This window comes from Euwallacea similis, chromosome 6, assembly GCF_039881205.1.
Source record: "Euwallacea similis isolate ESF13 chromosome 6, ESF131.1, whole genome shotgun sequence".
Classification (NCBI taxonomy): Eukaryota; Metazoa; Arthropoda; class Insecta; order Coleoptera; family Curculionidae; genus Euwallacea; species Euwallacea similis.
Window position 1 is genome coordinate 3,161,797 of NC_089614.1, and position 26,384 is coordinate 3,188,180.

A 26,384-nucleotide genomic window follows, 5' to 3' on the forward strand; every position below is an offset into this window, starting at 1 on the left:
GCGGTTACCACATGTCGATTAAAACACGATTGTTTGTTGTATTAAAGCGCTTGCCGTTGATTTTGCCAAACAAATCGTTTCGGTTGACAGATCAAAGATTAACATTTGAAAAAAAATTGTTATTAAATTTCTCACCATATATCTGTAAACAATGTGCAGTAAATATTTAGAGTATTCGTGTTTATTTTCTTCGAGCCGAAATGTTATAATTTATTGTTTTGCCTATAGAGCAATTCTCACCCATAAACAATTGTTGACGTGTGAGGTGAGGTACGTGGTCGTGCATGGTTATCTTTACGAGTCACAATAAATATAAACAACTAGAGGGTACCTGTGCGAAAGAGGCCAGCATCCGAGTTTCGCAGTACTTCATAGGGGACAGCAGGATCGTGGACGGCTGTCGGTAAACACAACACTCACAGCACAACACCTAAACACAACTAAACACATAAACGGTAACAGCGTCTATTAATTATTTCTTTTTCGCTAGAAAGAACAAGAGTTAGTTGTGTTGTTGCGCAAAAAGGGTCATTGAAGTCGCCGACGACGGCTTCGTAGGCGGGACCTTGCGTCTGCCGATGCGCCGCCGTTGCCGCCGCCACCGTCGTCGCCGCCACCGTTGCAGTTTGTGTTGTTTGTATGTGTTGGTGTATGCATATCTAGCACTAGAGGTATAGCGAGGCGGCGACGCCACCGAGGGGGCGTCTCACACCTTGCGACCGTCTTGATGCATCATCCCACCAGATCCTGCTGGTGCTGCTGCTCCTGTCGCTACTTCTTTGTGCACGTCGGCCCTTGCTCGAACTCTCTCCTAGTATTCAGTGGGCATGAGAGCTATTTTATGGGAAACGTTTCCATTGAAAGATTTGCATTTTTGAGGATTTTTTGGTGCTCATATTTCAAGTATATAGACAAGTTATTTGGCTTTTATTTTCGTGTATTAAGACCAAAAATCTGAACTTCTTGCAACGTTTGCTGCGTTCGGAATCGCAACTACGTTGAAAATCGAAGCACATCTCACAGTCTTAAATGAACATTAAAAACGAAAAATAACTATACGATTATAACTTGTAGATTGAGGAATTCAAACTATCATACCAACCTCTTTACGGGGAATTTTCTAGATTTTTTAAATATTTCACTCGAAGTGTATATAAGTTGATATAAACCTTTAACAACAGGAATTAAACAAACTAAAGTGTAATGTTTTGATTAAAAACTGAGTGGATTTCACAGAATTTTCTAATCTCAATGACATTCTTATGATTTTTAGCGCTTGCATAGTCTATTATATTCAAATGTTCTTTTACTTTTGTCCGAACAAATTACTGATGAACCTGGTTTTTCAGTTAACGGACATTTTACCTCAAGAGGTTTTGGCCAGTTAGAAGATAAATTTTAGGAAATTCTAAAATAGTACAGATCAATCTAAATAAATAGCATTCTGCTAAAAAGCATTCAAGTAAGTTAATTCCATCTGAATAGCAATATTTGCTAATTTTCAAGGAAAACAATTTCACTTTTTTTCAGAATTTCGCCCGTTTTAATTTGGAAAAATTACCGTAACAGGTTTTTCTTTAATTTTGAAGTACACATAACTTGGGCGAACGACCTATACAAGGTATCCCACATTCAATGAAGCATTAGAGGTTTTTCAAAAACTGTTCAGAGAATTGCTGTGGTAATAGTTTTAGCAGGGTATCCCCTACTCGATGATACATTAAAAGTTTTCTGAGAACCGTTCAGGGATTCGAAATAAAAATTGGTCATAAAGGAAAGGGAAAATCCTTTGAAATATATTAAAAGATGCCCTGTTAGTGCTTCTATAGTGAAGTAGTACCAGCTTTAAAATTTTGAAGGGAAAATGTCGTGTATTATTGGATTCTCCTCGGAATTTTAAGAATATTTTTTATAGCATACACTATTTTGATTTTGAAATATTTATGTTCAAAATATGACGCTCTTTGTACTTTCAAAGATCGTAGCATGGAAACAGATTAAGTTCTAGCGAAACCGTTTTCACATTCCTAACTTAACTTTCCAACATCAGTCGAACAACATATTTTTTGCGGCAATGTAGGTCAAAATAGTAAACGTTTTCGGCATCTGCCAAATTAAGATATTTAAATTCGTTTCGAAAATTTAAAATAGGTAAAAATAAAATCCGGTAAAAACTATTTCGCTCTACTTTTTAAAACGGTTTGCAGTTGCGACTTTTGAAAGTTTTCAAAAGTGTCATATTTCAAATATCAATATTTCGAAAACAGTCGAAAATCGAATTAGTGTATGCCAACAATCGAAAAGAAATGGATGTAACATTGGTTATGACAGTTTGATGTCAGAAATTATGTCATGAGGGTTCTAATACAAGGCAGCCTTTTGCTCCGAAAGTGTGGCCAATTTTAGAGATAAGCCGGCAATTATTTACGTTATGGTTATTATTATTTATCGTTACGTTCTATGCTACTTGAAATGTTATGAGAATTTTGAGAATAATCCAAAAATTTAATAATATATGGGGTGGTCCGTTTAAAATTGAAATATGGTGTTCCTGTGTCAAAGAAGCGGCAACACTGCATTTTTCAAAATATTTTTAAAATGTGAAGCAATTTCGTTTTCCTGTGCCAAGAAATTTTTACAGCGATGGTTCAACGATAATCGAAAAACGCCTAATGTTCGAAATCGAACATGAGACACCCTGTATACGCAGCAATTTTTGAAAATTTGAAACTAATGCCAAGATCAATCTAAACAAGGATCTTCTGCCATATTCATGCATGTAGTTTGATCCCATATGAATAGAAATTTTCGTAAATCTTAAAGCAAATCTGGCCTGCTTGATCAGGAATAGAAATAGAATATAGACATTTTTCGTATTGGTTTTCGAGATTTTAGAAGATCGAGCTCAGCAAAATTTTTGATAATTTGGAAATGTCTATAACCACTAATAATACTCACTAACGCACGAGCTAAGCAGGAATTTTCGGATATATTGTTGAAGCTATTTGGCCGTAAGGAAAATAGGACAAAAAATTACATTGAATTGAGTTTCATCGTCTTATATGATTGAAACAGACATTTTCATGGAACTAATATAGAAAATCTATCTAAATAAGAACTTTTTTCCGTAATTCTTAGGTACTAACTTGGTTTCTTTATAATAGGCAGTTTCGTCACTTTTCAAGCAACTTTAACCCACTGGATCTTGATGGATGGGCCGACGGACGGACACGGACGGATGGATGGATGGATGTAGTAACCTCATTGAATGTGGTAACTTGTTACAGTAGAATAGAGGTGCAAAGTAATTAATCACGTTTCTACTTGTCGTTAACCTCAGATATTTACTTTTAATCACGTCAACACCTTAAGTGGTGTAACGGCGAAAATCTTGACTTGTCTAGTAGTATTAAATCCAGAATATACGGAGTCTTCGGAAATGATGGACAAATATTCTGAGAAGCGATTCCTGAGGTTAAGTTAAGATTCTTCATTTCAGATACAGGGTGGTAATTACTCCATTTTTTAAAAAGTTTCGCTTCACAACTACTTTGGTTTTTGAAACATTAAGTGGAAATTTTGTACATATATTAGTGTTTAGAATCTGTACCAGACGATACATTTTCTAAGGTCAGGCCGCCATTTTCTCCTATAATTTTTTTATGATGAGCCACTGGTCATTCAGTTCCCGAAACTGAAGTTACTTGTTTATTTATAATTATTTTGTGTCACTTGTATGTTTTTTTCGCATTTTTAACTGTTTCTGAGTTAGTTACAAAAATAGCAAGTAATTAACGATTTTTATTGACTAGACACAAGTCGACAAATTTTTCGCGTAGGTTTGTGAATAGGGACAAAATTTGGATGTTTTATATGTTATTTTCACAGATTGAAAATAGTTACAGTTACGGAAGCAATGCAAAAGACGAAAAAGTTTCCAAATCTAACATGGAATTCGAATTTCAGGAATTCACAACAAAAACATCTGGGGAGGAAAATGGCGCTTGATCCCACAACAAGAACTATTCTCTAGATCTTAACAATTATTTTAAAAATCTACTATTCTAAACTAATGCAATTTAGAAGTAAAATCTATAGGAAATCTGAAAGGTTAACACTCTTTATATCAGTAACGAAATATTCGCTAAGAAGTCGCCTCCCAAAATATTTGCTCTCCATTTTCGGGCGCCCAAGACTCCAAAATATACATGTATAAACATGGAAACGTCATTATGTTGCTGTCACGAAATCATTTTCTAGCACTATTTATGTATTTCAGATCTAACATCACTCTCAACCTCAACACACGTGATTGTAGCCCAAAAATTCTTTTAGCGTCTGAACTATGTCCACAGTGTAAAATACCATAATTGCAATGTAATGAGAATAGGGAGAAGTGTTATAAGGAATAAAGTTTTTTTAAATAATAATTACAAAAAGTATAGCATTTTTTTTCAATGTGGCAAAAGAAACAAACATCAAATGCCCGGTGGTCATTTTGGTAACCGTTGTATCGAGTTTTAAGGCAGTAAATGTCTTATTTTTCACATTTTGTTATAGTCGTAGAAACTATACAGCGTCGTAGAACGGAGTCGTAGACCATACACAACTGGCACAAAATGAATATTTTCTACTCATTACACTCGCTAGCGACTCGTGCACAAACCTCATGTGTGTTCTATAATATACTATTTCATAAAGGCCTTTTGTTGAATTTCCACTTTTTTCAGCCATTTTTTGTTTTTAAATTTCCAGCAATTATTAGTTCAATATTAATCTAGCAGTAATTTGTATAGAAAAGGAAGCTTCTGGGAAGTTTGCTATGAAGATTGCCATCAGAAAAATTAAGTACGTTAAAATGACAGGTATGGACGGATTTGGACATCCTTATCTTAGACACTCTGTATATAAGGTGTTCGACAATAACATATGTTTTGTAGGGGGATTTGTTAGATCAACATAATAAAAAAGTTCGTAGAAACATGGATGCGGAAATGCTTCCTAAGCAATTTACAGTGCTTTAATTATAACGCTCAACTCATGTTTTTTTAATTATGTCGCTATTCATAATGTAAGAATGAAACTTTGTAATTGGAGGTTAATTTTTTATTGCAAATTCATTGCTGACGTAGGAAATATCATGTTCGTCACCAGAGGCGTAGAATCAAGGGTTGGCTGCAGTAAAAATTCAGTTTCCTTATTTTCTAAAAATAACGTGCATTTTAAAATTCAAAAACAAATCTAAGAACATTAAAAAAATACTCTCTTGTTTGAAAAACGATTTTTTATATGTCAAAGTATCCTTGGTTTTTGAGCAGATTTTTACTCCGGTGTTTCTAATCTAAATTTTCTCATTCATTAGGTTTAATTACGACATTTCGTTATCAGATAAATATTAGGAAAAACAGTGAGTGTATGCCATTCTCAAATTTTTAAAGTACCAGAAGGCATTTCCAGATTTAAGTTCATTCAATTGTTTTTCTTATTTCGACCTAAGGAATTTTAGTAGTATAATAGGCGCGGAAATAAATGCTAACATGCGCGTGTGTTCTTATCAAACATGCGTACTAGGAAAAATAAATAAATGTCGGACAGAGCGCAATGAACTACTCTGACTAAAAGAATTATTATACATATAGTAGTTTTGCCATCGTATTAGTTAGTTAAGGCAAAATATGTTGTCCTAAAATTTCCGATAATTTTAAAATATAGGTCCAGTCGACTAAGCATACAAACAGGAATTTGTGGATATTGTTTTCTAACAATAGATCGAAAAACAAAGTTTGGGCAAAAAATTAATTAAATTGAATTGATCGATTGGAACACAAACTTTGTGGTATCAGTGTACAAATTTCAGCAGTTTACAAGTTTACAATGCAATCTGAATAGAAATGTTCATTTGAAAATCATTTAAACCGATAGGAACGGTATTTTATATTAGGGATTGTTCAAGCAACAATCTTGATTTTTCGTTATTTTTTAGAAATTACTTTAACAGAATTTTAGATAATCTTGAAAATTCGGGTTGACAATACTTTGCACGAACTTTCCATAGAAGTGTAGTTTTTACAGTAGATAACACTACAGTAAAGTATGGTAAACATGTTGGAATGCTCTTCGACGACAACCTGAACTTTACAGAACATGCCAAGTTGGTTTGCTCGAAAGTTTGGATAGGCTGGGCTCGCTCCAAAGGAGAAATCCAAATTCTGATAGATCGAGAAACATTAAGAAAATTTTTTTGTGTGGCATGATGCGATCTATCATTTTCTATGCAGCTTACGTTTGATACGATATAATCAAAAAGAAAAAGTATAAGAAATTTTTCATGTCTGCAGTCTGTAAGAGTGCTTTTACAAGTGGTAAGCGGATTTTTATTGGTATCAAGGGTGGTGGCATAATTTGGTAGCAGGTATTCTACCCATGTTACGCAAAGAGCGCACGCGCAAGAAATGAATCTGACACATGTAAAGCGTAGAGAGAAAACGCTATGTAACTGCCAGAGGAAATGGGAGACCGGTGGGCATAGACACTAATACCAGATTTGTACAAGTGAGTAAACTGCAAACACAGAAACTATTTTTCCCACGATCTCTTTTAAAAGTAAACATGCTAAACGCAGATAGCAGTAAAAAAAATAAATGCTAACATACGAGTGTGTTACACAAACATTTCCATTAAATAGTCTAGGTTTAAATCTTTTCGGTTAGGTTAAAAGGGAAAAAAATGTGTCAGATATCTTAAGAGCAAAACTTGATGGGTGCAAGTGTAACGTATAACCAAATAAATGGAAATGACAAAGAAACGGGAAATGACCATAGGGAAAAGGTAACATATGCAGAATAGTCGTAAGTCATCGGTCTTCGCAATATTCACGATCGAGTTGGTTTAACAAATAATCGACACCGGTGTCACGTCGAGAAATAAAGGCAATTTCGGAGATACAAATCTTTTCATTTTTCTCCCGAAGGGGCAACGTCGCATTGTCCAAGGGGTCCCATCTGATACGGTTCCAAATCTTATATGGGGATCTCAGCTACTTTGCTACACGTTTAGCAGTTTTGTCGTGAAGGATTTCCGCGTGTTTCGTTTGACCGTTCGCAAAAACATAACGGAGGAGGAGGAGGATGAGGAGGCCAAAAGACAAAAAGGCTGTATCGTCCCCCTTGAAAAAACAAATCGGGGAATATTATATTTTTGCAGGTCCTGGGCGATAAACGAATTAGGCTTTTGTTTAGCTAACGCGCGGGCAGAGAGGAGCCGAATTAAAATGGCCGCCAGTTTTCTCTTCCGACCGGGCCGGGTGCGGTTTATTTCTGTAACAAAAAGACAATAAGAGCCGCCGACTGACAGCATCAGTATTTGTTTTACAGATGGATCCTCAAACCCAAATACAAACAACCGACTCGGCTGAAGCGGTCTTACGCTCCTGCTTACCCGATACGATGATGAGAATGAGCGGTGCTGCTGCTGCTTTTGCTGCGAGTGCTAATCCATTTTCTCGAAATCGCTATAGCTGCGTTACGCGGCCGCTACGATTAAAAAAATAACCTCCTGCCGACCAACTTTCTCTCTATAAAAAGGAAACGACTATCAAAAATCCCTATTTATTGCTCTAATATCCCTGGATATGTGTCTTCTAAACTTAGAAATTTGTAGGGTCAGCTTTTTGTGCGGAAAACACATAAAAAATCGTAAGCCATATAGCGGCTCGAGGCACTTTTCAATAACATCGACACATTATGGCTTGGGGACCGATATAAAATAAATAAAAGTAAAGACACCCTGTATACGGACGACAATAACACTACCTCAGGCTTTTGTAATATATCGGCTAAGTCCCTAGTTTGTGCTTGAGAAGATTTTATCGAGGGCCTACTATGGGGCACATTTCCCATCAACCTTTCTGCACAGCTAATTTTTTACTCGCGTTAGCACAATATTTCCTGACTTCCCTTTTAATACTTCGATGCGGGGGAGGGGGCGGGGAAGGTTCTGGCCTTGTCGCAACATAAAAGCCTCGAGCAGTATCGCATATCAAATGGGAAAAGGAATCGAATATTTTCGTTATATAAGTTTTGCAGCCAATATCCTTTTTAGTTGCAGGTGCCTGTATTTTCAATAACTTTAAATCTGCGAACGTCAATATTTGTCACTCGCTCCCAGCAATATGCGGGATTTCGGCAGATTCACATCCCGGAGTTACGAATGGGGATAATGGCCCAATAAATGAAACAAATCAACACAACCTGTCGTTGCTTAATTCAATCTGACGCGGGGGGGGGGGGGGGGGGGGGGGGCGAAATAAGAGGAGACCCCAACTCGCCTTGCCGGTGAAACCATTGATAGGAAGGGCCACTTATTCAAAGTCTTCGAAATGTTGACAGTCTTTTTTGTCCGAAGAGAAGAGAATGGAAGCGGGGAAAAAATTAACAATACCCTTATTATTGGCTCCCCTTTTTCCTTATTGCCGACCGATATTAAGCCGCCTTGTAACGCAGAACAGATTTAAAATATGACCGTTTTATTAATGCGATGCTCGTCTGCTTCTTAAAATGTTTGTGTCATTACTTATTACAAAGACTATTCAATGAATCTATAAGCCACATGTAAATTCCATTTTACTCTCTTTATACGTACAGGGTCATGTAAGATGGTTCACTATCTTATCTCAAAAACAGTGAGGTTTGGAGAAAAACTTTAATATAAAAGTTATTCAGTTTTTTATGAATTTTTATTTTTTAATATTTTAAGAATTTTAAAAAGGTTATTTTTTCCTTCGACGGTTACTTTAGATTGATTTAAGTCAAAAATCGCTAAAAATGTCTCATTTTTTCTAATAACAAAAAAATACGTAGAAGCAGAATTCGTACTTATTCCGTACAAAACATAAGGTATTCCATTTAAAAAAATGTATTTTTGTACACCACGGTTCTCTGGACCACCCTCTAACTTCGAAAATATTAAAAAATAAAAATTCACGAAAAATTGAATAACCTTTATATCAAACTTTCTTTTAAACCTTACGGTTTTTGAGATAAGCTAGTGGACCATCTTACGTAAACCACCTTGTACATTCACGGTTTTTTGTATTAACATTTTTCGTCTAACGTCCATAGCAGAGAATCTCTGGTAGCGATCCAACAAAAGTTTTTAGGACTTTTATGTCTATTCTCCAGCACAATGCTACGTAATATACTAATACTAAGTACTCATTTCAGTTGTTTTTGTCTAATGTCCATAAGTTACATCAACAGAAGAAAGTGAATTAACACAGGCCGATAGGCCCAAAAAGGAAAATAAGACCACTGCGAGGGATAGTGGACCTGTTCAAGGAACAGTAAACAAATAAATAATCCCTTTGGTCAGCGTGAATGGCCAGTTGAGTCCATTTGCAAATTCATAGATTCGTTTGTATAATGCGGGACAATGCCCGTCTACGAAATTAGATCCGACCAAGTAAATAACAATTATATAATACTAATGATATAGTCGGGGGCCGGATATGCTCTGTGTCACAGTTTTTTTTTTGTTTTTTAATATTGAATTCTCAGTAAGCAGTGTTTTAATAATACATTTTTTTATTTAATCGTCATCCTGTATACAGAATATCCTAAAAACATATGGACGAAAGGATTTACTACTCAGATCAGATATTACCCAGAAAGGGCAAATTACTCAGATGAAAATAAGCCTATTTAACTGAATTTACGGCATCTAAAACGTAAATTACTTAAAGAAACATTAAGGAAAATGTGTTGTATGGCATGGTGCATTCCATTATTTTGCATGCAGCCTCGATTTAGTATTAAATAATCGAAATGACAAAGAGTACAAAATTTTTACTGTCGACAATCTGTAACAGTGCTTCTGTGGGTCATAAACGGATAGTGTACGGTATCAATGCTGACAATACATGTAATAGTTGACATTTCACAAATTTTAACTGAAGCGCAGGCGCAGCAAACGGACCTGACACAAGACGAACTTGGAAGGAAAACGTTACGTAAGTGGAAAACAGGATGGGAAAACGAGATATCAGTGGGCACAGAATCTACTGAGCTTACACAAATGTGTAAACTGTACCCACAGGTAAATTACTTTTTCCCACGATCTCCTATGAAAATAAACGTAACAAATGGAAATACTAGTCGCGAAAATAAATGTTACATATCCTGTAAGTTTTCGCAGTGGCTTTAGGACCTCATTGGGATGGACCGTTGTGAGAAAAGTACGCTCCAACCTTGAATTAAATACTTCAAACATCTTCAGTAACGGTACCGAACTGACCATTAAACTCTCTTTTATTTTTCCCGTTTAACCATCTTTGTAGCTCTTATAGCTTTAAAGATACTCATATATGTATGTAAGTCCAATGTGGAGCACGGAGTGTAAGAAAAAGGTAGTTTTTAAATCAATTTTGTAGCTCTCCAGCTCGGGAACGAAGGATTTTCGCACCGAGGTAAATCGAATTGTATCAACATATTCGTAGCTGAGGAATTTCTGATTTTTTGAAACACCCTATATAGGTATCCAAAGTTTCCCTTTGATTATATTCTTTGATGAAAGGGAGGTTTGAACACACCAGTGGGTAAAAAAAATATTTTGAAAAGAGCTTAGGGCAGCTATTTTGGAAGTAAATAATGAAGAAAATGGAATATGCCCTTGGGTTATCGGGAGGTAGTCTTTCTCCATTCTTCTTCCGGTCACTGTCTCTTATTATTTCGGTTAAACATTGTTCGGCGCCAGCACTCGCTCGACGAATACTAAATAAACATAAGTTTTAATTGAAGAATCTCGTTGTATCTCCCCGCGAATTATGGACCAAGTTAATGCTCCACTGGACAAAATCACCTTTTTTCAACCTCTCGCCGAGCCCCTCAATACAGTGGCCACGACGCTCCAAGATGACTGAGATTCCCCTCGCCGTTCTCTCAGAGCTTTTCCCCAGAGCTATTATTAGATCCGTACAAGCTGATGCAAATAAAGATTACAAAGATCGGCCAGATGAAAAATGAGATACAGCATTCGCATTGTCTTATGTTATGACAATAGCGGTTCGCGAGAGACCCAGGCCAAATATTTGCCTTCTACCATAATGCCGCATTCTGTTTCGCGAATTTCCTACGTGTGGGCTAAAACTGTTGTATAAACAAGTTCGTCTGGAAGCGAATTTCCACGTAGATGCCCCTATCAAAGCGCTATCAGGCGAACCCGGGTTGGTTTTCCATTAAAAATTCCCTAAGAGAAAATTGATAGGCATTTGCTTATTGACGTCCGAGGGCAGGTATTAATCAGATGAAAATCCGGGCGAAAGCTCGCCTCTTTCCCTCAGGCTGTTTTATTGGGCGAACGCTTTTTCTTTATCTTTTTCACACAGCTAAAATGTCGGTGTTATGGTTAAGAGGGTGGTAATCTCAGCTCTTGACGTGTGACGAAGGATGGCAATCAACTGACCGCTCACTTTGATTCCGGCCTGTCTCGATCTTTATCCGGACCATCAATCGGACCTTAGGCTTTCCCTTCACTTTATTTAGTTTTAAATTGGACTATCGGACTTTCCAGGGAGTGTCGTCCAGCGATAAAGAGATCTGCACACGCATAAATATATCCTTTTTTACTACGACTTGACCCCCAAATGCTTGTAATAATCGAAACAATCGGGACATACTTCCTGGGCGCTCAATACATTATTTTGCTTGGCCTAAAGTATAAATATTCCCTTTTCCGGCTGTTCGTTGCGGATTGGGATTTTAACTCGCACATCCATTTATCTAGATAAAGGAAATCCAGTGCACGCATTAATAGTCCTCCGTATCTAAAACACGGTAATACCTGAACAAAAGACGTTCCTCCTTAAGGAAATAATATGTTCGAAATTACCTTCGATAAATCACTCTAACTGGGGATGAAAATAAAGACATTGCACTCAAGTTTTTTTTTCAAATAGATACCTTTTTGTTTTATTGCTCCTTAACCATTAATATTAGATCTTATCAGAACCATTAATACTAGATCAAGAAAGCAAAGCTATACCTACCCCCCCTTAGATAAATCCCTTAACATAAAACTAACAGAAAGGCAAGTTACGTTGCCAGAAATCAAACAAAAGTCGAACCTCCAATCCGGAAGTTACACGCGAGAAAGAATTTCGCGCCCTAGCTTGCATATTTATCATAACTGCTGTTTATATACCTTTACCCAACACGCGGCTTCTTCTCATCAACTTGGGGCAACGCTACGAAACCGGTTTTCTTTGTCGAGTGCTAACCGATTTAATTCACCCAAAACCCCGAAATCAAATGAGCGCATGACTGTATAACGCGCCAAATCACCTCCCACATACGCGCCGTTTTTGCCTAGCTTCAATACTTTCGCCTATACGTGAGAGACAATTAATTTTTGAATTACATGGTATCACCCTCTCGCTCTAATTTCGTATGCACTTGTGTCAGCCACGGTGGGCCAATAATATTAAAATTTGATTCTGCTTTTCGCGGATACAAAACGCGTCGTAGAATCGATAAGGGCGTTTATCGGTAGCTTTTTGATTGCTCGAAATTGTTTTTGCCTCGCTTCTTCTTGCAAAAATCCAAATAAACTCAAAAACAGTGGCGGAATTTAAATAGAATGTTGAGAATGAAAATGAGGTTTCATCTCGTTTGTTAGCTTTAACACGTGGATTCTTCGAAATTAGAGATGTTTTTGGGGCTGTCTAGAACAGACATATATTTATACAGGGTGTCCGGAAATTAGGGGATCAAAAACAAATGCTTGATTATATGGTCCACAATAAGAAAAACATTTTTATAAACATATGCCCAAAAATTCTTTTCAGAGGAGCTAAAGCTCTTTGAAGGAGGGCTTGTGTTAAAGTTTTTTTTGCAATTGCCGTAAAACGGCAGCAGTTAAAATTACCAAATTTGGAATATTAATGCCACTTGCACGTTGGAGAAGCTGATATATTCTGTTTTGCAAAATGTCAACCAGAGGCGTGCACTTTGGGGGGTCTGAGGAAGATTTTACTGTAATTTCCGGACATCCTGTAAATAAGCAACGTAATTTTTCTGTTACGTAGAGAGAACATTTCTGTAGTATTCCACGAAATGTTTCCTTGGCCATTGATTTTAAAATTTAAAATACCACTCGGCATAAATTTTAGTTTTCTTTTTATTTCAAATTTCCCTTTTTTTTAAATTTCAAAACACAAACGCAAGTTCGTTCAATTCAACGTAAACATATGAGCATACTAGGTTATTAGTCTGAAGTTTTTTTATCGAGATTTCAGCCAAACAAAAGTACCAAAAAACTTTAAAAACCAGTCTTAGCAGGAAACAAAAATGGTAAATAAAATCCGCCCCTATGTTTCGTTTCCTTGAAGAAAATTTCATTGACTAAAATCCGTATTTATTCCGGTTAAATTCCTCTTCTTCGAGTTCAATAAGTTTGATTTTAATTTAAAATTTAAAAAAGTTAAAAATCATCAACTTTCTTCTATACATTTCAATGGTTTCAATTTGGAATCAAAAACCTAAGCAAAAAGAAATCTGGACAGGTAAGCAAACACACTTTATGGACTTGAACTTACAATGATTTAATGAGCTGAATGGTCAAAAATCCTAAACAAAAATTTAACTTAAAAGTTTTCGATTTGAGGTCTAAGGAATAAAAACATGTTCATTATAAACTCAGACTGTTTTTCATGTCCAAATTTTAAAATATCAATTATTCTCAGATTTTAGATGCTTTGGACAAAATTTCATATTTCGTGATTATACTCCAAAAAGTGAAATATGCCCAAATACTGGTTAGAACTTCAAAGTATGTTTGATTTCAATTCAATATAAATAAGTCGAATATCGTCAACTTTTTATATAAATTCAGTGGTTTGGAAACACACACAGACAGCATATGGTTTCGTTGCAAAATCATCGTTTCAAACATGTATCCAATAGTTTTAACTGATGGTCCAAAACGAAGATTTTTCCGTAAATTCGAGTCAAACTAAAATTTTTCACTTTCAAATGAAACACTCTATAGTGCTTTATTTTGGTTTTCGATTCGCTTTGAGCCGCATATCGAACAGACGAGCGTACATGAGAGCACATCATCGAGGGAACATTTTTATATAAACGATTCCTCAAAAAATATGCTGGTCTTGTCTTTTTCCTCATTTTCACTTGCTTTTAACCCTGCTTAGGACCTTGATTTTAGGAAAATCAATTGCACTACTCAAATCGTTGGCGTAACTTACACCTGAAATACGACTAAATTTGTAAATGTAGATGTTAATCTTCTCATTTTATCCGATTTTTCACCTGTTTCTAATTCCGCATGGTAGAACCTTGTACACGTAAAATTATAATAAGATATTTTGAAACCTGCTATATATCTATATAAGAAGAGAAATCGGGATTTTATTGCGGACGCCCAGTATACATTATCTGAATTGTTTAATTCTTATTTCTCATTTCAGGCGAGTCCTCGACTGATGTCAGAACCGAACTCCTAATTAAAATCAAGACCGACCTTTATTATTTTTTAGTTTGGCTTGTACGCTACTGGTGATCGGAGACGAAGTGCTGACGTAGCAGTGCAAGACTCGAGAGCCCAAATGGACACGGCGGTCAGCTAATGGCCAAACGGGTGCCACTTATTCGCCTTCGACTAAATTGTTAAGGACGGCAAAAACAGTTTGATCTGGGGACTTTGCAGAGACGGACTTGAGTTTTTCATATACCGTGCCGGGATGTGAATGGAGATGAGGGTGTCATCATGGTCGAAACGCTCACCAACCGACTGCGGGGAAAAATTGTGCGCGAATGCGGTTCTGTAATGCTGCCCTTACATATACGAGCCAGCAATGCAAAGAAACACCGTCAGCAGCCTTTAATGGGAAATAATTTAAATGCCATCATCGGACCGCTTAAATCGATAAAACTGACCGAATTAATTATCCGACGGGACACGGTGTTTAACTTAACTTTCTGCTTTCCGGACGTATTCCTCGTCTCTTTGAGTATATTTGCTGAGCTAGTGAGGATTGATTAGATTTTTTCAAAAGTGGGCTTGCGCAACCGCTGGAATTACGTCGTCAACCCTTCCGTTGAGGGGCAATTGACAAATTGGTAAAAACCAAACAAATTTGGAGGAATCACAGTGCCGAAATTCGACAAAGTAATTTCGGTAATTACTCGATATATTTTAGAAACGGAACGTGTCGTCGATAAATTCTCTTCAAACTTCGTTTCCCCCGTGGCGGCACCCCTCTACGAGGGGGAGGGGAACTCGCGTCTCGCTAAAGCCGGCTTTTATCTTCGCTAATCCACTTTGAATTGGAAGTAAGCAAATAATTTTGAACACGTTGCATTTTTGACCCTTTCTGTTTTCTTTCGTTGGGACGGCAGCTTTTTTTCATTCTGAAAAAGGAGTATCAACGCTCCCCGTGACAGCAGCGATAAACGTCAGATTAAAAGATTTTTACTTTGGCTAATGAGCGCTCATTTTTATCACCCACCCCATGAACGTAATGATATCAAAATATACATAAACAAGGGATGTACGCGTTTTCAACAATTCTCTCATTTATCTAAACACCTCTCCCTGGAGGGGATCCTAATGTGGAAATGTTGGGAGAATGAAAATTAGGAAAATATTTATTCTTACACGCGGTGACTCATTTTAAAAGGAAATATTTGCGGAATATAAATTACTTTCTTCTGAACGCTGCGTGCGGGATTGTGCTTATCTAGAGACCCAACATTCCCGGATTGTATCGTGTTCTTCGAGAACACGGCCGGTTAGTTTACCTCAGGCGGCGACGATTACTTTTGCATAACTTTGGAATGTATAACACACACACTCTTTAATTTTACAGAAGCCCTGCCCGTTTCTTCAATTCCGTTCACAAAAGGAGTACAAATCTGTTCCACTAACAAAAGGCTAAAGCCCGGAGAAGTTCATGATTGGATCTGTCTTAAGACGTCGGAAACTTCGCCATAATTTCACACGTCGCTAGAGTTATTTATCTTTTAGAAATTGGTCCCGATTTTCGCGTCTGTCGGCTGTCATTTCATCAATATGAAGAGCACTAAACCTGAGGAATCGTGCAGAATATTCTGCAACGAAATTGGTGTGTAAATAGGACAATGTGCATATGCAAATAATGCATCTGGTAGCTTAGAAAGCGGCTTTCGTGAAGTCCGTCGGTCCGGCCGGTAGTCGTCGGGTCGGCAGTGTTGACGTTTAGCGATATAGCCTCATGCAAAGACTAAATTGAATTTGGGACTAGCCGGTCTTGTTTGGATTCCAGGATGGTTGTTTAGTTTGCCGGAACAAAGAAAACAGCCATGTGTTTATTCTGCTTGAAATAGCAAGCCACTCCCCTGGTGCCGCCACCGACGCCGCCGCCGCCGCTGAAGAGATATACCTACGTACGCGGCCTGTGGTCAGAACATTTACCTTCGTTCTATCCCGGACCATTCCGCCGCTCTTTTATCTTTCCTCTTTGTTTATTTTCCCCCTTAAAGTGCAAACAATGGCATTTTTCGGAGCTGCACTTACTGTCCTCTTCAACAACCGTTAAAATGCAGTTGACGGAAGACAGTTCCAAAACACTGAATACAAAGGATTCGGCGAAGAGGAAGAAATGCCTATATGGGCACAAAAGCAATATCGCCTCTTATTTGCTATTTTTTTTATCGATGAAAATCTCATGTCATTGGGTGATAGCTTCTCGCGAGAAGAGACTACGATCATATATTTTCTAAGCATTAAGAGCTGACACGCTTCGACCGGTCATGCAGAAATCTTGCAGCTGTCTCGTATATTGGGGATTCTCTCGAAGGTCTCCGATATACACCCTACATCCTGCGAACAAATTTATTTCCTTCTTATACTTTTAATGCGTTTCTCCTTCCTGGAAAAACTCGACGACAACATTTTGTTCAATTTAAATCACCTTTTTATGCCTGCAGTAAATGCTTAAATTAGTAAATAAAAACTGCGTCTTAAACTCTTCTACCATAGTTGGTTTTCAAAGCTCACAATCATATTCCAAAATTTCCGAATTACGTTGGTGAAAATTCAATCAAGACCACCTAGGAGTATAACTAATAGAGTCAGTTTTTTGCTATTTTAGATTAAAATTTAAAATTTAGACCTCTTATAAAACTCACTACGAATTTTTATGGACGATTTTGAATGTTATGTTACGCCCGGTTTGACCAGAAGTAACCCCCCAACTTTTGATTTGTAAATGGTGCGCCCTATATTTTTTGGTGTTTTTTGATTTATTTTTTATAGAATTTAAGTACTATGTGATTTTTGAGTGAGTTGCAAGGGCGTACGGCGTGTATCTTAAAGGCAAGGGTTAAAAAAATATAAATTAAAAAAAATTTGACTACGACTAGATCAAAAGATTATGATGCGCTAATGAGTTATTGTATATTAAGGAGTATAAGGATTATCTGATAATGAAAACGAAGGAGTGCAGAACATTATTTTCGACTAAATACCATGAAGAACAAAAAATTATATCGATAAAGGTTAGAAAAGCCACAACATCGAGAAAAAGTCATGGTTTGTCACTCAAAATTGTAAAATTTCCTTGAGGCTCTGAGAAAAAGAACAGCCCTATTTATCATGGATATTACTAGCTCTTATTGTAGGTTTAATAAAAAATTCAGTATGGTACCGAAAGAGGTAAGAATTATGTGATTTGGGATCGTGTTGAAGCGATGTGATTTAAAGGATTTTAAACCATTATGAAATGCTCATGACTTATTGTATATTAAGTGGTGGAAAGATTTTCCAAATTTGAAAAACATGCATTTAAAAGCAATAAAAACAGAGGCATCCAAAATCCTGAAGTAAGAATTAGCAACTCCAGAAAAAATCGTCGTCGAATAGAAAAAGGTTAAAAAAACTAAAAATGCAATGAAAAAGTCATCGCTTGTCACTCACAATTGTAAAAGTTTGTGCTCTGAGAACTGATATGTGACCTTATCATGGGTATTTATAAATTCATAACTTCTGATTTGGTAAAAAAATCAATGGTTTACCTTGTAAAAAAATAAAGAATTCAAAAGAGAAAAAGATGTCGCCTATCACTCAAAAAATCGCAAAAATTATTAAAACGTAACACGTCCCTGATTGCTACGGATAGCTCAACTAAATCCCAATTTTGTAGCACTACACATTCAAAACTTTTTTTCGCCTCTATTTAGGTAATTTAATGTAATTTTTATCACAACGAAAAGAAAACAGTTCTTGTTTTCGTTGGTAATGCAAAGAAACTAGCCAGTGGTCTTTCTCGACATCTTGGGGGGTTTCTGGATACGTTGCCCCAGGCCGTAAACGCGTTTGGTTAGGATAAAAATGGCAAAATTGCCAACATCGACAGCGCAGCTTGATTTTCATGGGCAATATTATTATCTTTTACGAGCGATATAAAAAGAGTTTAACAAAAGAAAATCGAACACGTGGACTTAAAGAACTAATTTTAATAAAAATTGAGGTTTCAAAATGAAGTGAAGAAAAATGTGGCCCAATAAAGCCAGTAGAAACTTTCTGTTTTCAATTTAAATTGGAGGCGACATTTAAAACTGGCGAAGTTCACCGAAATCGCATTAAATTATATCTAAAACCTCTTTTTAATTTCGACGGATGCACTGGCCGAACTTCGGGAGGTGAGAAAGGCCGCGCGAAAAAAATCCAGGCCGAAACGGGGCGACACCTGGCGTTTGTAAAAGTCTTTAATTAAAATGCCCGACCGAAAACAAGGAGTGTTGTAAAATTAGGCTGCTTTCTAATTATGCAGCAAGCAGCGCAAATATCCCAATTTCGAAAGCGGGGAAGTTTATCGAACACATCTATCAACGGGAAATATTCTCTTTTAATTTATACCCTCTCTCCCAGAACCATGCCCAAGAGTCACAACAAACGGTCCAGGCGTTAAAGGAAAAACTTCCATAAAAGTCTTACGAAACAACATATGGCGTGAATGGTTTAAAAGGGGCCGAGCGGCGTCAGATGAATATCGATCACCCACTATAAAAAGTAAACGATAAAACGTTATCTTCAGGCCCGTAGGAAAGGAATTATCGAAAATCCTAATCTGCAATTATTTCTATTTACCGTTTGAAGTATGGTTTCAGAACAAAAAAAAACACGAAGAAGGTGCTCTATCCCTTTTAATCAGCCGCTCTCTAAAATAGAGCGATCCCACCCGTTCAGATGCCCGTTGCACCGCCCCCTCCCTTTCCAATGCGTCCCCCGCCCCTCGGGCCTCGTCTCGCGTCTCGTACTAATGCACTGGATTTTTCATCTTAATTGAAAGCGTTTTGGCCAGATGTCTCCAAACATAAAACGGGGAGAAGGGTGTATTCCTTTGATTTCGTAATGTTGTATCCCGAGATAAATTCAATCGGCACCTCTGGTCAAGCAAAGGGAGCACTTACCTGTTCGACGTCATCCTGATGCACGCTATCATTCGGGGTTGTTGAGGCAGACGGTCTTTGTGACGTTGATAAGTTGATAGCACCATCCCCATCGGTCATATCCTGATCCATAGTTCCATCATCCTGCAAAATTTACCACGCTATATACATAGTTATACTCTATTTCTGATTTACTGTGACGATCATCCCCTCATTTTCCAACAATAAAGCCTTAGAAAGAGTTTTATTACGATTTTTTATTCATGAAGTTGAAATCACAATACATTTAAAAATTACACACTTCCACTAATTGATCTAACAGTTGTTCGTCTCTGATTTCACCACCAAAATAGTTCCTTCTTTGCCATTTTCTTCGCAGATTCGGCACATTTCTTTATTTCGTCAGTCTCCTTTGAAGGTTCAGCAACCTTTATAGCAGACAGAAGCTTTTCCTCTTGTTTAATCTGTGCTATGCATTCAATTTCACCGAATTGCTGCATTTTCTGCTGCTTCGGGGACCCAGATTCGAGCTTTTTCTCGCGTTCCTTCATTGATTGTTTTTATTCTTACGACAAATGCTCACGGCAAAACTCTTTTGCCATGAATATTTGGTGGGTAAGTGAATTCAGTACGGCTCGTTTCTGCCTGACCAACTCGATTTTGCAGAAACACTTAAGGATATTGTGTTTCTTCTTTGTAGTTTCATCGCTGAAGCACATGGAGGAGTCTTCGAACTTCCCCCATAAAGGTCTGTTGCGCATGTCTACTTTCCATTCGGTCAACACCATCGCAAAAGTCTCAATTTCCACTTGGTGATCTTAGGTTTCCCCGATTGACATTTTAGAAATTGCATGCCCGGAATTACAAATAAAATTCAAAAATTAGAGAAGACTTGAGGATATGGGGTAGATGCTATTAGTGGCTTTTAACTGTAGCCTTCAGCAAGCCCTAAGACCCGCCGATCCTAGAAATTGAGATCATAGTACTTACCTAACTAGGGATTGTCCAAAACCTGGCGCAGTTTCTCTGTACGTGATAATGTAATATTCACTCCCCTTCCATAAATTCCAAGAATTAAAGTGCCAAAATTCCACCTATCTGGCTGAAAAACTTTTACTGACTTAGTTAGCCCCGCAGACATAATACAGGATGTTCTGAAAGTCGGGTGCAATAATTTAATAGTGCATTTTAGGTTGAAAAATATGACAAAAACATATAAGTCTGAAAATGGCTCATTAGTAAAATACAGGGTGTTAAAGATAAATATTTTCTTTAATTTTTGAGATATTATATTTAGTTGAAATTTTCAGAGTATGTTATACATCATGCTCTAGCTAAATAGACTTAACAAATTATTACGAAAACCAACGACGTCATATATTATTTGAATTCGGATCTCTTTTACAACTTCGAACTTTTTTCTTGTATGACGATTGCCGAACATTTCTCGAAAATTGCATTTCTTGTTCTAATTAGAAAAACGTTAGCCTCTTGAATTGTTTTTTTTACTTTCAACAGTTTTTGAGTTATTTACAAAAATATGAATAAAAACACCTAATATTGGATTCAAATTTTAATAAAAATATAAACTTGAGGACAATACAGACAGGCCAGGTTGTTATCGATTTTTTTGATTTTAAACATTTCCCCACACAAATCATCAAGAAAACAAATCATTCAATGCCAGTAAGGGTATGAGCTTTCGGATTAGTTGTTTCGGATTTTTCTTTGTTTCAACGAAACTTCCGACCACCTGATGAGTGCTAATAGGTACGAAACTGGTAATCGCTTGGGATTCTGCGTCCACTGATACAATGTTAAATAAACGTTGGAATACCCTTTCCAGTGAGTCATTGAAGTTTAATAGATTTTAAGGTTTTTGTCGATTTAAAAGCAGTCAACGTACAGTATGTCCCAAATTATATGGCTATGTTGAGAACTATAAGAGCTAGAAAAATGGTTAAATGAGAGCAGTTGAAGGGAATTTTATGGCCAGTTCGATACACTTTTGAAAACGATTTTAAGTCTTTTCTTTCTGTAAAAAGGCTACTTAACGTAGGCTACAAGAAATATGTGGACCTAACGTATAGTATTATTATTTATGGTAACTAAATCACAGAACTCAAAATATTAATAATTTAAACTTATGCCATTTAATGTGTAATGAGATAATCGACTTAGAGGTCCATTTAATTAAAAACAAAACGAAATAATATTTCGATTTCTTGGAAGGACCGAGTGTTAGAGTTACAGTTCGAAGGGAACACATAAATAATGCCTAATTCCAGCAGGACTGGTGCCCTGCACACCATTCTCTCGAAGTTCAAAATCAATTGAGACAAATGTTTAATAATAAGGTGATATGGAACAGCGGGCCAGGAATATGGCCAGGTAGGCCCCAGTACATTACACTTCGAATTTTTACATTTGGAAAAATGTAAAAAATGAAGTGTAAAAGTTTGAGCCTCTCGGTACTTTACAACTGTTAGAAGAGAGAGTCCAAAGTATTTTAAAGATTATGAATGGAAGCACAGCTGAGTAATCCATACAATCTGCGAAATATGTTAAAAGTGTATTCATATAAATGTACATCATTTTGAAAGCTTCGATGAAGTTAATTAATTGTCTAGTTAATTATTTTAGGTTGTTTAGATGTTTTGTGCAGGAAAGAAAGTCTTCACCTTCATGTATAAAAATCTTCATCTTAATGTTTCTGTAGAGTGTAATATACCAGTGGAAAGGAAAAAGTTCTTTGCGATTGTGTTAAAAACAATATGGTAGCCATAGGAAAATGAAAAGTTGATTGAAAATGATATGTCAGAAAAGAAACATCTTAACTGATAATCAATTACTCAAGTCAATAATATGCAAATAGTTGCTTCAACAGTGTTTTTAAAAATTTAGAAAATATTTTGAATTCGTGATTTTACAGTATTTTTTCGAAAATTCTGTTTTTTGAAAAAATCTCAAAAACCAAAGAACATAAAGTCATTTTCAAAACGGCATGGAATATGCCATTAAATTTCCACCAACTTTTCTCATTTAATCGTTTTTTGTAGCTCTTAAACTTCTCAAAGTACCAATACATTCGAGTTCAATTTGAACCACTCTGCATACACCATAAAGGAGCTTTGTGTGACATACAAGTATAAGAAGAAGGATAAGAGGAACAGGCCTAGTTAACTATCATTATGAACGATTTGAACAAAAACGATCCGATATAACATACCTTAACATGGAATGTGTACACCTAGAAATTGTTTCAAACAACCCCAAATCTAACGCTTCATAAAATCTTATTTGTGGCCCTTAAAAAGAAACAGTAAATCTTTTTATAATGAAACGTGAGTTAAGTATAATTTAAAGCAAACAGGGGAGCTCTATCGTATCACTGCTGCACTTTTGGAAGTGACGCTCCATAAAATAATTACGTTGCCCCTTGGAATCGCCCTCACGATACCGAAAAAATAATAACCGCCACTATTTTCTTTGCGGAGATCTGCAGAGCTTCCCCGTGAAAATATCTTAAAAAGCGAGAAAATATGTGTTAGTACCGCCTCTGGTCCTAGTTACATACACTACTGAATTATATTAAAGTTTTAGATACGATTGTCAGTGCTCTCTGTCCTAAATAAAGAAAACGGTCAACCCCTGTTTGAAATTATTTGCTTACCTCCCTGAAAATGCCAATCAGACTCGTTCGTTTCCGTTAGGCAGTCGTACAACTTAAAAGTGATTTTGGGTCTGTTTAAGTGATCACTATGCGATTTATATATGTATTGTACTTTTTTAATTAAATATCACGTCGGCAGTTGGGGCACAGGGGCAGCGTCCCCGCGATATTGTTACGGGGTGCCAAAAAGGTCCATTTTTCAAGAGACTCACAATGGAAGTCGTTTAGGACGCTTGATTACTGACTTTCTTTTTTTCGCGTCCATTCATACGGTCGTCAAATAAAGTGGGAAAATGGCCATCGAAACTGGCCGACAGAACTTCTTATTTACAATTTCAAATGGGTAAAAAGAGAACGGAACAGAACGGGATTAGGGATCTTTTTTTTTTAGGGGCTCTCTCACTATTGGATGACGATGTGACAATTCCTAAAATCGCAGTGGTGGACTTCGGCAAAAAAGAGGTAAACGAATGGATTCAAGGTGCGGTAGACATTTCTACAACACAGAATTTAACTTCCTCATTAAATATTATTTTTTAGGTTCGTGGCGGTGCAGTGGAACTAATTAGGTAGATGAGGCCTGTCCTGCCTAAAAATGTAGTGGACATATACATTTGGGAGTAGTTGAGGGGGAGGTTGGTATGCGGAAGAGGGGTGAAGTGGAAACACACTCGAGAAGCGAGAACAATTGAGGCCGAATGTATCTAACGACCGGCGCAAGGCGTTGGGGTCCCCCGAAAGTGCCGAAACATAAAAAACTGCTTTTATTTTCTTATATTCTTATTATTTATGATAATACGTTTCGGGGTTTCCTGAGGAAAAATTCGGGCAATTTATATTATACACGACCGGGGTCCCCGGCGATGTTTTTGCCGCTCTAATGCCTCATAACATTCCCAAGAACGTAGCGGAGCGAAAGAGTCAAGTGGGTATTTAAGGGTTGTTGTCGAGTTCAAAGCCTCGTAGGCGCAAATATCTGAAAATATGCAAAGTAGAGCCGCCGGTGATTAGGTATTGCCTCGGTGGCGAAGAAACCGCCTAATTGCAAATAGCGGTGCAACCCCATTGACGACTCTTCATGAATGTAAATGGTGCGATCCCCGGCTCCTTTCGATGCCCTTTTTTCTTTAATTTTTGTTTTTTACTTTTTTTATTTGCTCCAGAGTCGCGGGGCGGCCTGTGGCGGTGCCCCAAACCCGACCCAGTCGATTTGTTCCCCACTTCTTTCAATAGGACCGTGCCACAAATCAGCAATACTTCATTTTCAGGCGCACTTGCCTTTCTAATTTATTTCGACCTATTAAAATTCCGCTCGTTTCCTTCACTTGCAACTACTGAATATATAAAATTAGTTGCCCTCTTCGCTTCATTTCGTTATTTTTCCGTGGTACACTTACGAAATTCCGAGCTTTTCCAATTTCTTTCCTTTTAATCAAGAAAAATTTATAATATGCAAACCAACCCTGATACCGACTTAGTAAACAAAACTCATAACTATATTTAAATTTTTACCGCCTGAAAAAATCTATAGAGATACGGAAGTTTTATGCAATATGCTTTTTTCAATTAAACTTTAAATAACCCTTATCATATGCAAAGCTTCATTCAATTTTTTGTGCACTTACAATATACCATTGAAAACTTATTTATCAAGTTAGAGTACAAATATGTTAATAACTAATTACTAATAAATAAGAAATTATTCATTTAGCAACTAATTTTCAGTTTTGAAATCAATATCAATCAGTTCTAATTTAACAATTTAATACTGCACATGCGTCGTAGTGCAATTACCAGAAATCGTTCTATGTTAAAAATACCTAGTATTTCTCAAGTAAAGAGAACGCAAAAATGAAATTACAGGTATCGGTAAAATGGTTTTACCATTGCAATTCAACTGCACATTCATTTCTAGCTATAGTACAATAAGAAGGCCGAATTATTATACTTGGGAAACACCTGAGTATGTTCATCTCCAGGACCAACTGAAGTGAAGATGACGAAAAATGTATATCGAAATATCAAACCAATCAAATGAAATAGTGCCTTATTATCCGAAGTTCGAGACGCGTCGCGTAAGTGGAACTAAAACTTTTGAAAAGTTATTTAACAATTAAAAAAATAAAGAATCTACATAGAACACAGTAACACTCAAAATTTTTCTGATAAATCAAACAAGCAGAGGCCGGATAAAAAAAATAATCAAACTAAGATTTTAACACTTATTCAGAAAACACTGTTAAACATCATCCAAGGATATCCATTAACTAAAGTCTTGATTTACCTTCTGAATCAATTAATATTCTTTATCAATTTTGGCTGAGATGAGGTCATTCAACAGTTTCCTCCTTTTAAACGCAACAGAACTATGTACCAGCGTAGAACTTAAAATCGGCAAAAAACGTTATATGTATTTATTTATGTGGGGTCTTATAAGTTATGAGCATGACAAGTTACCTCCAACAAACTTCTATACTTCTTATAAATAAGACACTGTGACTCCAAGGTAAACAGCGCAGGAAGTGCTAGAAATCTGTTATTTATAAACAATGGACTATAGGAACCCCGATATGGCCAACAGGACCCTGAACTTGATTTCAAAATATATGTATGTTGTACTCGTGAAGTAAAAAGTTATTAATAGTCTTTCACTAATGTTTCAAAATATGAATAACAGCTAACTTACATATACAGGGTATCCCTAAAGTGACTGTACAGCACTTGAGCAAGCATTTTTTATCCAAAAATAAGGCGTTTTAGGTAAACTTATCTATATCCAACGTTGCTTCGTTTTGATGCTACAGGGCGTCAAAGTTATCAAATTAATATCGTTTTTTCGAAATAATTGCTAAGCGCTTTTATCGATTTTTACAAATTTTGGAACTAAAAGTTACTACATGAATTGGCGCATTTTCACTTAAACGGGATCTTTATTTAATGCACAAAAATATTAAAAATTTCGGATGGTTCGTAAATAAAAGTTTGTATTTTTTCACCCCATTTAATTTAAATTTTTTTAAACTTTTCTAGTTTTAAATTAACTTTTTTAATTCCAACTTTAATTTTTTTCTGTCACTAACTGACTTTATTTTGTAATCTTTTTATCAGTTGTAAAATTTTTGCCAAATATACAGGTTTTCTACAGAAAAAGTATTTACGATACTTTGCAATTCATCCTATAACCTGTCAACTGTCTTCCAAAATATCAACAATAGCTCATTTTTATATTTTAAATCTAGCAATTGTTAATCACTGACATGTTATACACCTCC

At 36.5% G+C, this 26,384-nt stretch overlaps 1 protein-coding gene and 1 long non-coding RNA gene across 9 annotated transcripts in view; one reads left to right on the forward strand and one right to left on the reverse strand.

Moving 5' to 3' along the window:
- Positions 1 to 26,384, forward strand: part of LOC136409737 (uncharacterized) — a 101,372-nt gene that overhangs the window by 54,458 nt on the left and 20,530 nt on the right. The window lies entirely within an intron of this gene.
- LOC136409723 (uncharacterized) overlaps positions 1 to 26,384 on the reverse strand; it is a 159,378-nt gene that overhangs the window by 33,497 nt on the left and 99,497 nt on the right. For 6 of the 8 annotated variants that reach the window (XM_066391421.1, XM_066391423.1, XM_066391422.1 and 3 more), the window contains exon 3: positions 19,461 to 19,583. In XM_066391421.1, coding sequence (XP_066247518.1) covers positions 19,461 to 19,583 — 123 coding nt within the window. Of the gene's footprint in view, positions 1 to 331; positions 466 to 19,460; positions 19,584 to 26,384 lie in introns of those variants that run through there. The other 2 variants (XM_066391427.1, XM_066391428.1) reach the window with 2 other exon arrangements.